This window comes from Onychomys torridus, chromosome 10 (genome assembly GCF_903995425.1).
Source record: "Onychomys torridus chromosome 10, mOncTor1.1, whole genome shotgun sequence".
Taxonomy (NCBI): domain Eukaryota; kingdom Metazoa; phylum Chordata; class Mammalia; order Rodentia; family Cricetidae; genus Onychomys; species Onychomys torridus.
The window spans coordinates 24388876-24405354 of NC_050452.1; the positions used below are offsets into that span (position 1 = coordinate 24388876).

The 16479-nt window shown below is 45.3% G+C and overlaps 1 protein-coding gene and 1 pseudogene across 1 annotated transcript; one reads left to right on the plus strand and one right to left on the minus strand.

The window, feature by feature from the left end:
* The first annotated feature begins 1766 nt into the window (after window positions 1-1766).
* Window positions 1767-13863, plus strand: Ccdc117 (coiled-coil domain containing 117). Its single transcript, XM_036201514.1, has 5 exons — window positions 1767-2097; window positions 2459-2509; window positions 7407-7634; window positions 8037-8174; window positions 11527-13863. Exons 1-5 carry the CDS (start codon window positions 1916-1918, stop codon window positions 11762-11764), a joined length of 837 nt encoding a protein of 278 aa, XP_036057407.1. The 5' UTR covers window positions 1767-1915; the 3' UTR covers window positions 11765-13863.
* LOC118592621 lies at window positions 10984-11080 on the minus strand (annotated as a pseudogene).
* Window positions 13864-16479: the final 2616 nt, after the last annotated feature.

Sequence of the window (16479 nt, forward strand, 5' to 3'; positions counted from 1 at the left end):
AATGAGTCCAGGATGATAGAGATTCACAATACGCCCCCATGGTTGTGCATGCCCAGCAGACCTAGACACTTCTGTCTAGCCATTTCTGGGTCAAAATAGCCATTTCCAGGTGAAAATGTCTCACGTGACCAGGAGCCCATGGCTTTGCATGGTTATATAAGCGAGCAGCGCAACCATGTGATCTACACACATGCGAGGAGTCGCCACACAAGCCTGTGTGCGCAGGCGCGGCCCAGCCTTTATAAGCCAGCGCCATATTCCCTGGCTTCTCTCTCTTTGTTCACAAGTCTTTTCACAGGCCTGTTCCCATCTGTCTCTCTCTCTCTTATCTTAATAAAATTCTCGTTAGTGGATTCTGTCGTGTTTCGTGACATTTCCTTACAGGGTAAGAGCGCACAGTACATGTGTCCTACCACTGAGCCACACCCTACCCCCAGATTTTTATTGACTTTTAATCTTCTATTCATTATTATTGTATGTGTGCATGAGAGTGAATGTGTGTACCTGGGGGTAGAAGTTAGAGAACAACTTTCTAATAGTACTCCAGTTGTCAGTTCCCACTTCTAGACATTTTTTTGTTTTGTTTTGTTTTGAAACAGGGTCTCTCTATGTAACTGAGGCTGCCTGGAACTGGCTATGTAGACCAGAGTGACCTCAAACTCACAGAGATCCTCCTGCCTCTGCCCTGGGACTATTGGGATTAAAGGCATGTGCCACTCTACCTCTAGATTTTTTAATTCATTAACTTCTCACTTCAACTCTGAAAACACTTTTTTTTTTTTTGGTGGGGGGGTTTGAGACAGAGTTTCTCTGAGTAGTTTTTGCGCCTTTCCTGGAACTCACTCTGTAGACCAGGCTGGCCTTGAACTCACAGATATCTACCTGCCTCTACCTCCCAAGTGCTGGGATTAAAGGCTTGCACCACCACTGCCAGGCGAAGACACTTTCATTATCCTGTTTTATTACAGGAGAAACAGGCATTTGGGGCTGGAGAGATGGCTCAGTGGTTAAGAGCACTGTTTATCCAGAAGACCCCGGCTCATTCCCACCACCCACATGGCAGCTTACAACTGTAACTCCAGTTCTGAGGGATCTGACACCTTCAGACCAATGCACATAATAAAAGAAAGGTGGCCCACACCTTTAATCACAGCACCCGAGAGGCAGAGGCAGGCGGATCTCTGTGAGTTCAAGGCCAGCCTGGTCTCCAAAGTGAGTTCCAGGAAAGGCGTAATGCTACCTGTCTCGAAAAAACAAGAAAGAAAGAAAGAGAGAGAGAGAGAGAGAGAGAGAGAGAGAGAGAGAGAGAAAGAAAGAAAGAAAGAAAGAAAGAAAGAAAGAAAGAAAGAAAGAAAGAAAGAAAGAAAGAAAGAAAGAAAGAAAGAAAGAAAGAAAGAAAGAAAGAAAAGAAAGAAACAGAGGCGTATAACCTTTTTGGGGGGTGGGAGGAGGGACAGAATCTCATGTAGACCAGGCCGACCTAAACCATGGAGACATAGTCAAAGGTTAGCCTCGAACGTTTGATCATCCTGTCTCCACCGTATAAGAGCTGGGCGGACAGTCATGAGCCACCACGCCCAGCTCAGTGTTCTGTTTCGGGAATTGGGATTCGGTCAGCCTAGGGACCGGTGGGGGTGACCCGATCTCCAGCGATTCGCCGAGTACACCGCCAGCCATCTTACTTGTAGTCCTCCAGAACCACAACTCCCGGCATGCCTCGCGACAGCGGCCCTCTATTCACAACAAATCCCGACGTGTCTCTGGGCGGTCGGGAGTGGAGGGTTCTAGAAGGCGTGACGTGGGGGTCGAAGCGGGCTCGGAGGCGGGTTCTCGTGGGCAGCGGCGGTGGCCGCCAGTGCGGGAGCTGGGGGACACACTAGCGACTGGGGCGGCCGACTCAGCCTCGTCTCAAGCCATGGCGGCGCTCGGCCGGCCCTTCAGCGGCCTCCCTCTGAGCGGCAGCGCGGACTTCCTGCAGCCGCCGCCGGCCTTCGCGGGCCGGGCCTTCCCGCCGGGAGCCACCGGCCCTGACCTGGCCCCGCGGCCGGGCGCCCGCGTTGCGCCGAGCAGCCCGGGCGGGAGAGCAGCGCGCGGACGGTGAGGAGCAGGTGGGGCGGGCCCGTTAACCCCGCGGGACGTTAACCGTGAGTCCCGGGTCGCACGGCCGGCGACCCGCCGAGGGTCCTTCGGCCTGGCCGCTCCCTCGGCAGTGCGGGGACAGAAGTGGGTCCTGGAGCGGGTGCTCAACTGTCACTGCCCCGACCGAGTGACAACTTCAGATTCCCCTGTCTGGTTGCTGGGAGTCCTCCGCTAGACTGATCTTGGAATGGTGCTGGTCCCTCACGGCCACAGAAGGGATATGCAGTTGGTGGCGGGAGATGGAGGACGACGGGCTGCAGAAACCTTAAATTTAAGTTCCTGCCTTGGTTGACCGACGTGTTTTTGTTTGTCCCCACAGTGCTTCCATTCACTGTCGAAAGAAACACAAGCGATTGGCGGAGGATGATGAGTAAGTTTCAGGACCATTTGTCATTTGTCCTCTTTGTGATCGCTGTCAGCTTAACGCTGTCCGACCTACTTGAAGTGGAAAAGGCGAAGCATGTGTATCTCTTTAATCAAGGGACGTTGTTTGCCCCTTAGGGGCAGGCACGGTGGCAGGCAGGTAGAGGGAAACTCACTCCGTAGCCAATGTAATGTTTGGATTTTAAACCGTGTCGTTTTAGACACAGCTTAAAACAAAAAGAAAAGAAAATCAAAGGATATATATATATATATATTGGAAAGGGTTTGTGTCATTGACAGAGGTAACCTTGCAACCCGTTTCTTACTTCTCCTTAGGAAAATACTCCAGAAATTTGAAGTTTATAGCTGTGTGTGCTGCAGTGTTTACTGAACAGCTAGACACACCTGTTCATACTGCAGTGCCTGGGGGTTTTGTTGTTTGTTTCCTTGTCTTATAGCTTAATCCAAATAAGTGCATACGAGGTCTACCTGTTGGTTTTTGTTTTGTTTTAAAAGACAGCCTCACTGTGTAACCCTGCCTAGTCAATGCTGGCCTTGAACTTAGAGATCTGCTTGCCTCTGCCTGTTAAGATTAAATGCCACCATGCTTTGACACCTGCTTGCTTTCTTTTTTTTTTTTTTTTTTTTTTTTTGAGACAGGGTTTCTCAGTGTAGCTTTGCGCCTTTCCTGGAACTCACACTATAGCCCAGGCTGGCCTCGAACTCACAGAGATCCACCTGCCTCTGCCTCCCGAGTGCTGGGATCAAAGGCGTGCGCCACCACCGCCCGGCTCTTTTCCTATTCATTACCCACATGCACAAATGCCACCGTGGGCGTGTGGAAAGTAGAGGACAACGTTTAGAAGTGGGTTCTGAGAATGATGGCCCACTCCAGTAATCCCAGCCAGCCCTGGACTTTACAGAGTAAAGTAATCTCAGCTTTCGGGGTAAGGCGCAGGCAGAAGGGTCAGACATTCAGAGCCTTCCTCAGTAGCATACTGACTTGCAGCCAGCTTGGAATATATGAGACCCTGGCTTAAAAAGAATTAAAAGAAACTTTGAATTGGCTAATTTGTTGGTGCTTAGACTCATAATTATTTGGAAAAAAAAAAAAAAAGCAATGCTTGCAGGTTACCTTATGTTTTGTGACTGAGTGAGTGAAGGTAGACTTGGGGGAGAGGAAGCAGAAGTCAATCTTGGATGTCCTTTTTGGTTTTTTGAGACAGGGTTTCCCTGTGTAGCTTTGTGCCTGTCCTGGAACTCACTTGGTAGCCCAGGCTGGCCTCGAACTCACAGAGATTGGATGTTCTTTCTTGATATCTAGCCTCTTTTTTGTTTGTTTGTTTTGTGGAGCTGAGGCTCGAACCCAGGGCGCTCTACCACTGAGCTAACTCCCCAGCCCGCCTCTTTGTTTTGAGGCGGTGTCTCACTATGCTGTCAAGTATGTGGAGACCAAAAGTTGACATCAGGAATCTTCCTCAGTTGCTCTTCCTGTTGTATTTTGAGGCTGGGTATCTCACTTGATGATCCCAGAACTTTCATTTTAACTTGCTCTGTGAATCCCCTGTCTCCTCCTGAGCCCCTATAATTACAGTGGGCTACTATGCCTCCCTGTCATTTACAAGTATACTCTCTTTTTTATTCTGGTCAGCGTGTGCTTTTATCCACCTCTCCCTAGCTGCCCACCTGGTTTTTGAGGCAAGGTTTCTCACTGGCTTGGAGTTCACTACGTAAGCTGAGGTGAGGTGGTCCAACAGAGTCCAGGGATATTCCTGTCACTGCCTATGCTGCTAGTATTACGAGTCACCAGTCTTGGCTTGGGATTGAACCCAGGTCTTCATACTTTTCATGACAAGCACTCTTCCCACCAGCTGTTTACACCCCACTCCAAAGAATTGCCATAAATTAAAAACACCTACCTAGATCAGGGGAGGTTTTGCCTTAGGGTTGCTATAGAAAACACAAGAACCTTTTTTGTCTTTCATGGAGCTCTAGACTGTTGAATTATTGATTTTAGTGTTTGTTAAAGTATAGAAACTCAGCCTGGTGTGGCAGCACATGCCTTAAATCCCAGTGCCCGGAAGGCAAAGGCAGGCAGATTCCTGAGTTCAAGACCAGCCTGGTCTACAGAGCGAGTTCCAAGATAGCCAGGGCTACACAGAGAAACCCTGAGGGCGGGAGTGAGGTAATAGTGGTGGAAGCTATTAGTTTAAAAGTTAAAGCCGGGGGCAGTGGTGGCGCATGCCTTTAATCCCAGCACTCGGGAGGCAGAGGCAGGAGGATCTCTGTGAGTTTGAGGCCAACATGGGCTACAGAGCAAGATCCAGGAAAGGCGCACAGCTACACAAAGAAACCCTGTCTCAGAAAACCAAAAAAAAAAAAAAAAAAAAAGTTAACTACCTTTGATTTGTGAATGGAGAGATTGAGGCCTTAAAGGCGGTGGCTTAGACATTTGGATATATGCCCAATTGTACACAGTTGAGCTTGCCACCTTATTGTTCTCAGTATCTAGAAGCCTTTCTTTAAAATTCCCTTTTGTTTTTTGGTTTTGTTGTTGTTGTTGTTGTTGTTGGGTTTTGTTTTTTGTTTGTTTGTTTTCAAGACAGGATTTTTCTGTGTAGCTTTGAAGCCTGTCCTGGAACTAACTCTGTAGACCAGGCTGGCCTCGAACTCTTAGAGATCAGCCTGCCTATGTCTTCCTAGTGCTAGGATTAAAGGTGTGTGCCACCACCACCCAGTTCTAACATACATTCACACTTGTATGCAGATGGTCAGAGCCCAGAAGGTGTTGGATCACCTGGAACTGGAATTGCAGGTGGTTATGAGCCATCAATGTAGGTGCTGGGAACTGAACTTGGGTCTTGCAAAAGCGGTGCATGCTCTTTCTTAACTGATGAGCCATCTCTCCAGCTCCTAGAAGCCTTTCAGTTCACGTTTTCAAAGTAAACCTACAGGCATGAAATACCCCAAAATCAAAGAACTGTTTCATAGATGAATTGTTAAGTGCTCTGGGATATTGCCCATTCTCTCTTGATTTATGCTTTTCCTTAGCTGGTGTTTCACAGCATGCATCAACACACCCAGTTTAAAGTTTTTTGTTCGTTGTTGTTTTGGACAGAATTTCATGTAACTCAGGCTGCCCTAATAGAACTTGTATGTGGCTGACTCTGGCCCCAAACTCCAGACCCTCCTGCCTCTTTTCTGCTAGATGTTTCTAATGAGGCCAAATTCTGAAGCAAGCATATATAGTGGATTCTGATTTCTTTTAAATAAATACAGGTTTAAGAGGGCATTATTCTCAGATTTTATATTCCAGTAACTTTAATAATTGTTAATGTGGATTAAAATTTTCCCTTATGAACATGTTCATTCATTTCCTTTGACTGTCAGTTTAGAGAATCTGAAGTGGGAATAAAGAGCGGGTGTTTTGCTTACATGGCTGTGCTCTAGTCCTGATGCTGTACACACTGCTGCCATGCACTAGAGAGCTTGTGATCTAAAGACTTGTTTTTAAAAAGGAAACACAAGGCAGCCAGCTGTCTTACTTGCTGCTTACTGCTGTTAGCATTGTAGTCCTGATACATAGGAGCTCGTGGTAAGTGTTCAACAGTTAACTTCCTCTCTAAAATCATAGAGGCAGAACTCTGGGTCTCTGGCTCTGCTCCTCAACATTCAGCTTTCTTTTGCGCAGACACTTTGGAAGGTCAGTTGACCGTTTCTTGGCCCTATTTTCCGAGTATCTCCAAAAGGAAGAAGCTGGGTTTGAATTCTCAAGTCTCTTAAGTACTAATAATAGCTAGGAAGCAGGTGGGGTGTGTTATACTAGGAGAAAGGAAGATCCCATTATTAGTCAGGGACAGCTAGCCAAAGAAGAAGTTTGTGCTACTGGCCTGTTCTTGTGGTACTTGAAGCATACTTTAGTAAATAGGTGTGTTTGCCGTAAGGAAATATGGGGTGATAGCCAGACACTCGTCCTGTGGGTCAGGGAATAGTGTGATGCAGCAGTGACAACATGCAGCTGGAGCAGAATTGCTGCTTTGTCTTTTTAATGTGTGTGGGTATTCTGCCAGTGTGTGTGTCTGTGCACTAACCAGGTATGTGCCTGGTCCCTTAGAGGCCAGGACAGTGTAGAATTCCCTGGAACTGGGAATTTGTGGGTACTGGGACTCAAACCTGTGTCCTCTGGAAGAGCAGCCAGCGCTCTTGTCTGCTTAGTCACCTCTCCAGCTTTACTTTGTCTTTTATTGCTTTGCTTCCCACTTGATCTTTCCTTCAGATCTTCTCCCTTAAAAGGTTAATGGAGGTGCTGCATAAATTGGTAAAAAAAAAAAAAAAAAAAGAAGAAGAAGAAGAAAAAGGGACACTATGAGGGGAAAAGACATGATGTTCTAGCTGTAGAAAAAAGTAGAGGTTTTTGTATTTAAGAATTTGATTTAAAAATAATAATAATAAATAATAATAAACTGGGGCTGGAGAAATGCTTGGCAGTTGAGAGCACTTGTTCTTGCAGAAGACCCTCAGATTCACTTCCGCACATCCACATGGTCTCTCACCGATGTCCATAACTCCAGTTCCAGAGGATTTGAGACCTCTTCTGACCTCCTCAGGCACACACGTGGTACACATACATGCAGGCAGAACATTCAAATGTAAAGTAAATAGATCTTTTTAAAACAAATAAATTTGAGCTGAGCATGGTAACATGTATTATTAATCCCAGCACTCCAGGCAGAGGCAGGCAGAACTCTGAATGAGGCCAACTAAGGATCCGTAGTGAGACTTGGTCTTAAGAAAAAAGAACTATTTTTAATTGATTAGAGAAATGACTTAAATTTCGTCTGTAAAGGGGGTTTTAATTTTTCTCCTTCCCTTTCTTCCTACTGCTTTCCACTTCCTCCTCCTAGGTGTCCAATAAGAAAGAAGCGATTGACTGAAGCTGAATTCTCGGCAGTTGCTGCTAATGAATGGGTTCTTGACACACACCAGGGGGTAGACAGTCACGGGGTAAATGCGTGTCCTGGTGGCCTTCCTGTGCCCAGCCTGCTAGATGCTGTCTGTGAAGAGATGGATCAGACAACTGCAGAACCCCAGTGTGAAGCTGCCCTCCGGAGGCTTCAGGAGATCGAGGACAGGTACTGGGAGTGTGTGCTGCAAGGCTTGCTGCTTGCTGCTTGCTGCCCTGTGTCACAGCGCTCTCGGAAGCTGCTCAGCAGAATCATTTGGTGACTCTAGAGATGAGGGTGTAAGACACTTGGAAGTGGTAAAGCGAGCTCTTACAGCTCAACTCAGCAGTTTACTGACAGCGTCAGGGTCAGTTCTCCAGGACAGTCTTCATATTTGACTGCATTCCAGAGGCTTCTGTTATGTGAATCACTGCATAGCTCTTCCCCCCAGGAGGAGACAAGTGGCCTCCTGGTCACTGGGCTCTGAGGTATACCTTGCTTAGTCTCTTGTGAGAGCGCCTATGACCTTACTCATATGCAAATTTGACTAATTCTTTTTCTTTCTCTGCTTCTGCTTCATTATTTATTTAGGATAATTGACGAAGATGAAGAGGTTGAAAGTGACAGGAATGTTAGCCACCTCCCAAGTCTTGTCCTTTCTGACACCATGAAAACGGGTTTGAAGAGGGAATTTGATGAAGTCTTCACAAAGAAGATGATTGAGTCCATGTAAGTACGGTACATAACATTTCCCCTTTGTGGGGGACCCACCACCACCTTCCCCCAGGGCACTCTTGAGTGAGGGATAAGAGATTTAGATAGAAACATAGAGGAGAGACAGACAGGTAGAAACACAGGATAGCCTCAGGAGGGCCTGGGTCCCTATCCACCAGCCCCATCTGTCTCTTCTAAAGGGCTTTTTAAAGGAATGCCAAAGGGTGGAGCAAAAGACCTCCCCCTAGCACAGCCAAGTGCAGACCATTCCAAACACCCTGTAACCACAGCCCTGCTGTAGAAAGCAAGCTCAGCTCTCACTAGGAAACCTTTGTGGGCTCCCACACCACTTAACTGGTCCAACACCTGGGAAAGGGTCTGTGTTAGAAGCCCATCTCTTAAATTCTTACAGGAGGAATAGGAACCACATTTTGAAAACCTGGTTTATTTGGTTTTTTTTGTTTGTTTTTTATTTAATTTAATTGTATGTGCATTAGTGTGGTGGTGTTAGATCCCCTGGAACTGGAGTTACAGTTGTGAGCTGCCATGTGGGTGCTGGGAATCGGACCCAGGTCCTCTGAAAGAGCAGCCAGTGCTCTTAACCTCTGAGCCATCTCTCCAACCCCTTATCTTTTCCTTTTAGTTACTCAGACACAGCATGGAGACCTAAGAAACAGAAAATGATATGTCAAATGAGTAACAATTGAAGTAGTTATCCAAACTCCTCAAACCATAGCACAGCCTTTTGGGGCCATTTTAGAGCATTTAGCTCGTTTTGTTTGGGGGAGTGGGATGTTACTGTGTTGTAGCCCAGGCTAGGTTCAAATTCACAGTTTTCCTGCCTCATCTTCTTTTGCTCTTGATTTAAAGCATAATTTAAACTAGGCATGGTGGCCTACACAGGGAGCCCCAGCAGCATCAAGAGGCAGAGGTATTAGTTTTCAGCCTATCTGATCTCCACAGTGACTTCCAGGCCAGCCAAGGCTACATGGTGAGGTTCTGTCTCAATAAAAGGAAAAAAGAGCTGGGCGGTGGTGGCGCACGCCTGTAATCCCAGCACTCGGGAGGCAGAGCCAGGAGAATCTCTGAGTTCGAGGCCAGCCTGGTCTCCAAAGCGAGTCTCAGGAAAGGCACAAAGCTACACAGAGAAACCCTGTCACGAAAAGCCAAAAAAAAAAGAGGGGGGGGGGGAGAAGAAAGATTGACAAAACATAACACAGTTTTAAGGTGACTGTGGTGGTGTCAAGCCAGACTAAGCTGTGCACTGAGACTGTATCAAAACAAAGAATAGGACCACGGAAGTGACTCACACCCCTGTGTAAAGCCCTGGGTTCCATCCCCAGCACCCACCACAAGAAGAAAAACAGAAAATAAGCCCATGGTTCAGTGAGCTGGTCTAATTGCTTTGTTCTATTGTTGGAGTAGAGACACAGAGGTAGTGGGTGAGGAAACAGAGTAGTGACTAAGGGGGGGGGGGGGGGTTAGGGAGGAAACGGGACAGCAAAAAGGGCCCCTGGGACCCAGACCGCAACAGTGCTGGCCAGGGGCAGAGTGGGATCAGTTCAACTACTGTTTGGGAGCTCCAGAAAGCTTTCAGGCAGGCCCTGACTTAAGTTTATAATTAACTACTCAGCCCTGAGGGTGTGTAAATAGTGTAGCCACTATGTATGCAGGTCACATTGCCCTCCTGCTCAAAATAGTGTCTGCTGCTCTTAGTAGCTTGCCAGACTGGGCCTTTGAGAATATTCTTCATTGTAATATTGGGGTTTTTTTCTTATTTGCTTCTGGGTCCCAGAAGATTTCCCTATACCAAGAGTAAGGAACTTTTTTTCTACTTTGTAGATAAAAAAATGGATTCTCATGTAGCCCAGGCTAGCCTAGAACTTCTGGCCCTCCTGCCTGCACCACCCACGTGCTGGGATTACAGGTACTATTCCAGCTGTGGTTGGGAAAATACATGGTATGCATATCTAGTGTAATTGTTTAAGTGCAAAGCATTCTCCTTCATAACTATATGGAACAAAAGGTATCGGAAATTGATGTGCTGGTCCAGGATTTCATTTTTATTTATAATGATTGAATATACAACAGTCACCCACAGGGCTAGGGAAGTAGTGTAGTACTGCAGCTGCCAAGCTTATGAGACTCAGCGGTCCTCAGTATATATGCGGCCTTAGTTCCAGCACCCCTACTTCAAATTGTAGCTTTCAGTTAAATCTGGGGACCTAGTTGTTTCCTTCCTTCCTTTTTTGTTGTTGTTTGAGGCATGGTCTCTGTATATAGCCCTGACTATCTTAGAACTCGATATGTAGACCTGGTTAGCCTTGAACTCACAGAAGTCTGTCTGCCTCTATCGCCTGAGTGCTGGAATTAAAGGCCTGCACCATTACTCCTGGCTCAAGGGCCCTGGTTTTCACCTGGATGTTTATAGTACTGCTATTCATGATTTAACATAAATAGGGCTGGTGGAGATCACTAAGGAGTGGAGCACTTACACATGTGTAAGGTCCTGACCTCAATCTCCAGCACATCCGAGAAGAAAGAATAATGTGTGGAACTGTGAAACTGTATTTGAGGACCTGGGAATAATGCTCAACCTTAGAGGACATTCTGCTCTTGCAGAGGACTAGAGTTTGATTCCTGACACCCACATCAAGTGGCTCACACTGCCTGTAATTTCAGCTCCGGGGGAATTTAAACTTCTCGGGCACCTACTGCACACATGTTCACATCCCCATACAGACACAGACACATGTGCGCATCATTTTTTTTTTTTTATTTAAGCCTAGTTTGAATTCTAAATATCTCTAGCTCTCTTTTAAAACAAAACATGGATAGCTTCATGGATTTGTGTATCCTTGCGCAGTGGCCATGCTAATCCATATCATTCCAAGTTTAGTGTGTCTGCTGTTGAAGTGAAGATTTATTTTTTAATTAAAAGATTAAAGTTTATATAATGAGAACTGATGGGAGACATCAGGATCAAAATAACAGTGAAATTGTGGCAGTAATTAAATGGGTAGAGGTGCCGGGCGGTGGTGGCGCGCCTTTAATCCCAGCACTTGGGAGGCAGAGGCAGGCGGATCTCCATGAGTTCGAGGCCAGCCTGGTCTACCAAGTGAGTTCCAGGAAAGGCGCAAAGCTACACAGAGAAACCCTGTCTCGAAAAACCATAAACAAACAAACAAACAAACAAACATAAATAAATAAATAAATGGGTAGAGATATAAAAGAACAGCAGACTGGCACTGTGAGGACCATTAGCTCTTAATTGGAAGGTCTTGAGTAGTGAGCAGGAGCTTGTTGACAGATTTGCATGTTCTAAAGGTTGGTTTGTTTGTTTGGAAATCTGTATTTTATATCCCAGGAGCCGTCCTTCTATGGAGCTTGTGCTCTGGAAACCTCTCCCTGAACTCCTTGCTGAGAAACCAAAGCCATCATCTAAGCCTAAGAAGTACACAGGAGAGAGCCAAAGGAAGTGTGCAGCTGCCAGCACTGCCTTTCCACAAAGAACTGAACTGGTGCTGAAACCCCAGCACACAGACACGCCACTCTACCCTAGTCTGGAGACCGCTGCTAACACAGAGGAGGAGATGGAGCTCTAGAGACCAGTTTCTGCTCCAACTTGGCAACTTCTAGAAGGCTCCTGTGTTCGGTAATAGCCTGCCTGTATAGTATAGGGACCTGAAAGTTTTATGAAACGGGTGTAATATCTCCACCTGTGATTTGGGGTGGGAATGTCATTGTGGGTAGCCATTTATTGAATTCAACTTTTTGCCAAGGAAGCTTATCTCAAGGGAAATGCAGTTTTCTAGCAGGCTTATCCAAGAAATGTTACAGTCTCTTTAAAGACGACCATAGACGCTGGATGTGTTGTGGTGACCATCTGTCACACTGCTAAAGCCATTCATTCTTAAGATGATTATAATGCTCCTAATTGCCACTGCACCCTGACAGCTGAGTCCTGTCCCAAGCTTGTCGTGGGAACTGTGCTTGGGGAGCGGGAGGGAAGAAAGTCGTAGTTAGTCTCTTGTGGAGGAACTGAACAGGCAAGGAAAGTAGTCAGGCTGGTGTAGCCATCACTCCTCAAGCAGTAGCCCTGGTCTCCTTCAGTGACTGAGGAGGAGCTCAGGTGGTCAGTAATGTTTACACCTCGTTAACTAAGTAATTGATTAAAAGTGAGGGAGCCCTTCTCTAAACTGCCTGAGAGAAGTGTCTTCATGAATCCTAAGGACGTGTAGTGTCACCTGAACCCAGCATTGATGGCTTCTAGAGTTTAAAAAGGGAAGGTCGTATGTGTGTTAGCAAGTTGAGTTTTTTAATGGTGGTCTTTGAAAACAATGAATTAGCTGAGAATAAATGGGCAAGTATCTTGGAGATTTACTGAAATAGCTCATTCATTGTCCGGTGCTTAAGCTATTGTACAATAAGCCTCAAAGTTATTGAAGATGGCCTCCTGCCAACAGGATGATAACCTTTGAGTACCTGAACCAAGCTCAAAGTGTTCTTTGGGAATAACCAGGGTTAAAGTTTTTAATTTCTCAGGAAGAGCTCTTCAGCATGGCAGGTCGTGTTATTGAAGGCTTGGCAATCCTTCAGCGCTGTAGAGCAGTCTGTGTAAGATAGGGTGAGTGTGCTAGCTCGTTTCGACAGCAGAACACCTCAGTTCAGTTTTCATTGTCTGGGTTTCTTCTCCCTTTGTGGGGAAAAAAGAAAAGGCTTATGCCAAGTGGAGGTGAATTTTTAGAAACTAGCTTCCAGGCATTTTTGCAGCCCATGCTGAAATCCCTCCTGTGGATGGCATAGGAGTCACAAGTCTGTTCAGTGGACTGTCTCTTCTCTCGCCTATTGTTCTTGCTCTCTCTTATTTCTGTCTGGATGTCAGGAAAAGGTTTAATGTTTAATATTTAAACAAAATATTTATGTCTACACAATAAAATTACTCAAGCTTCAAACCAGTGTTGAAACCAGTTGGAAACCAGCTAATTGTTTCTTCATCTCAGACTCAGAGGTGAATGAAATCTGTCTTCTGTTGAAATGTGCAAGGTTTGATTCATGTCATTTGAAAACTCCTGCCTTGTTTAATGGGACCAACTTGCAAAGTTTATAGCCTTAAAGAAATCTCTCTGCTAAGAAGTTTAGTACAATTTAGCAGCATGCAGGGACTGCACGGAGTTTGGAGTTAGCCAGTGTGAGTGGGAAGGAAGTGGCAGCTTTCCAAAGGGCTCAGAACACCAGGACTGCCTTTAGCAAAGGCCCGAACCGGCTTTGATGGATTTGGTAACCACTGGAGAATAGAGGTGGCTTCTAATGAAGATGCAAACAGACTTTTCAGGAGTCCTTATCTGACATGATCCTTATTTCTGCAGGAAAGTTGATGTTCATGCTCCTTTTTGGACTATCTTTTTGCACATGTTTGTACAGAAATCATCTTCATCCTTGTGGTGCTGACTCATCTGACTGTCTCCACAGCCCCGATGCCTCTGCGTTCCATTTTCTTTTCTAGCATAAGGCTTTTGCTTTGCCTTAAGGTTTTCCTAAGGAATTAACAGGTCTTTTCGTCTTACATAGTTTTGAAGCATGGATCAAACATTGGCTCAGTAGCTAATGTGTTACGGTCAGCATTATCTAAAGCAGGTGAGCTTCAGTGAGCAAATGTGTGTTTCTCTGAGTTTGATTGGGGGGGGGGGGTTGTTTTGTTTCTTTTTGGGTTCTTGGTTTGAGGGTTGGTTTTTTGTTGTTGTTCTTAATATTAAGAAATAATATGGGAATCCAGTTCTCATAATTTAAGTCGGTTAAAAGCTGCTCGTTCTTGAAAAGATAAAAGTGTAAAATTTAAGAACAAGTGGGACAGGACTTGGAATAACCACAGGGACATTAACTAGCAGGTTCGTTTGCTGCTCTGCATCTGGACCCTGACTCTAATAGTGACAAGAATGCTACTAAGAATGTTCTGGATGATGCTGTCAATTTTGCTTTAAGAGTGGGAATCTGGTTTTTCTGTATGTTATTTTCAATAAAACACAAGTGTTTTGAACTTTCTAAAGTATCTGTAATCCTGTACATATGGAAATGAAAGATTTTTTTCTTGCTTTAATTAAGACAGGATTCCTATCAGTGAAAACTTAAATTTGTCCTGAAATATAATACTGTTGGGTAAAAAGTGAGCTGTTTCTAGAATAGGCAGGCTGTTTGTCCTTCGTAATGTGCCAACAGCCCTCTTCCGCCTGAGCAGGTCACTGCTGGGCACCGTCTGATGCTGATCCTTCAGTACTCAGAGTTGGAGGGCTTGGAACAGAGACTAGGCCAAGTCAGTGATGTTGGTACATAGCGTTCTCTGCTAAGAGCCGACAGGCACTGGGTGGCAGTATTGCCTGTGTATTTACAGTTCTTTGATAACCAGATCTCTTACTGGTGAGGAGGGAGCTTTATCTTTGGGTTGCAGTTGCAGAAAACAAGATGCTGTTTTATTGTAACCAAATTTGGAAAACCATGGTAAAAGTTATTTAACATAACAGGTGGAAACTAAGATTAGAATAGTATCTAACCGACTCACTGGGTCCAGGGGTGAGTACAAGATGGATAGATGCTCGAGGAAGTGTAGCTTTGTGTGTATTGGTTTAGTTCTGTTAGTCCCTAGTTCTTAGACTAGCACTGGCATTTTAGACTGGCATTTTGAACAATGCTGAAACTCACTTTCTGCAGGACACTGCTGTTGACTTTTCTGTACTGGTTTGGTGGGTAATCCACTCAATCCTACTTCATGAATGATAAAGTCAAGAGGGTTGCTAGGAAAGGGAGAGTCATTTTCTTGTGTGGTGTGGCCACTGGTAAGTTGCCCACCACCCACCCCTACTCATATAAGCAACCTAATTAAACTCAGTGGGACACATGCATACAAGATAGAAGGGAGATTTTTGGGAAGAGAGGGTTTATTGGAAGGGAGATGAAGATAATGGGGTGAATATAGTTAAAACACATATATAGGAGGTTGTCAAAGAATAAAAATTTAAGTCAGAAGAGTAAAACATGTGAGGTGATAACAGTCCTGTATAATCCCAGCATTTGGGGAGGCAGATGAAGGAACATCCCAGGTTCAGGATCATTGTCTGCTCCATATTGAGTTTGAGCTCAGCCCGGGCTACATGAGACCCTATCTCAAACAGTGTCTGGGGGTGGTAGGTCAGTCAGTAAAGTGCTTGGTTTGCAAGCAGGATGACCTGAGTTCAGATTCCTACTGCTCATTTTAAAGGGGTTGGGGGGGGTGTATCTGTCATCCCAGCACTTGTCTCTACAGGAAGATCTCTGAGATGGTTGGCCAACTAGTCTACCTGAATTTGTGAGCCCCAGGTTCAGTTTGAGAGCTTGTCTCAAAAAATAAGGTGGATACTGATTGTGCCAGATATGCTGACCCCTGGCCCAACATGGGTACCCATGAGAATGCAAACCTATACATGGACATGTATACAAAAATATAGATGTCTCTAAAGTCACAAGAGTAAAGACAGTTTCTCAAGTTCCTAGACAACAAGAATTGAACTAATATTTTGAAGTGCTCCTGGATAAGTCACGTGTCTGTTCAGTTCTTGCTCATCTACTAGAAAAGCAAGGAGGCAGATGCATAGCTATTTCCTGAGTCCCAGGGGTTTTGCCTGTAGCCATTACTTCACCTTTGATCTGAATTTCGGAATAATGCTACATTTAATAGAGTATTTGGTTTCATAGAAAAATGTTCAGTTTTGGATCTAGCCAGTTTGTTTCAATATGAAAATGCCCTTGAAAACCAGGTGTTTTCTCAAAACCAATGGCATTTTTGGCCATCTGTGCAGGAAATGAAACCCTGAAATCACTGTTCTGTCTTGGTACAGCAGCAACTTCTTCGATGTGATGCTATTAAATGTGAATGACAGAGTCTTAACCTACAAATACTTGTGCTCTTGTGGATGGAGGCACACGTCTGCCTGTATAAACCTTAAATAGATTCTTAGTCCTTAAATATTCCAGAGTGAAGAAGGTGAGATAGTTTTCAGTCACAGGGCAGCTGCAGGTGGTCCTTAGGTTCACAACACTGGTACTCAGCCTAAGTGAGCTTGCGTTGCTGAGCACTGGGTTGGGCTGACTCGCCCTCGAGTGTGCACGTGGACACCGTCCTGTCATAGCAGTCAGCTCATGGCCTTCTATTTGTCTGCAGCTCTAGCCTGCTTGACCCTGCTGACTAGGCTCGGAATTCTTGTCTATAGGTTTGCTTTGATCACCCCAAAGAACCTTAATAGGGAAGATGTATTTAAATGCTAAATGGAGGTGAAATGAGTTCATCTGC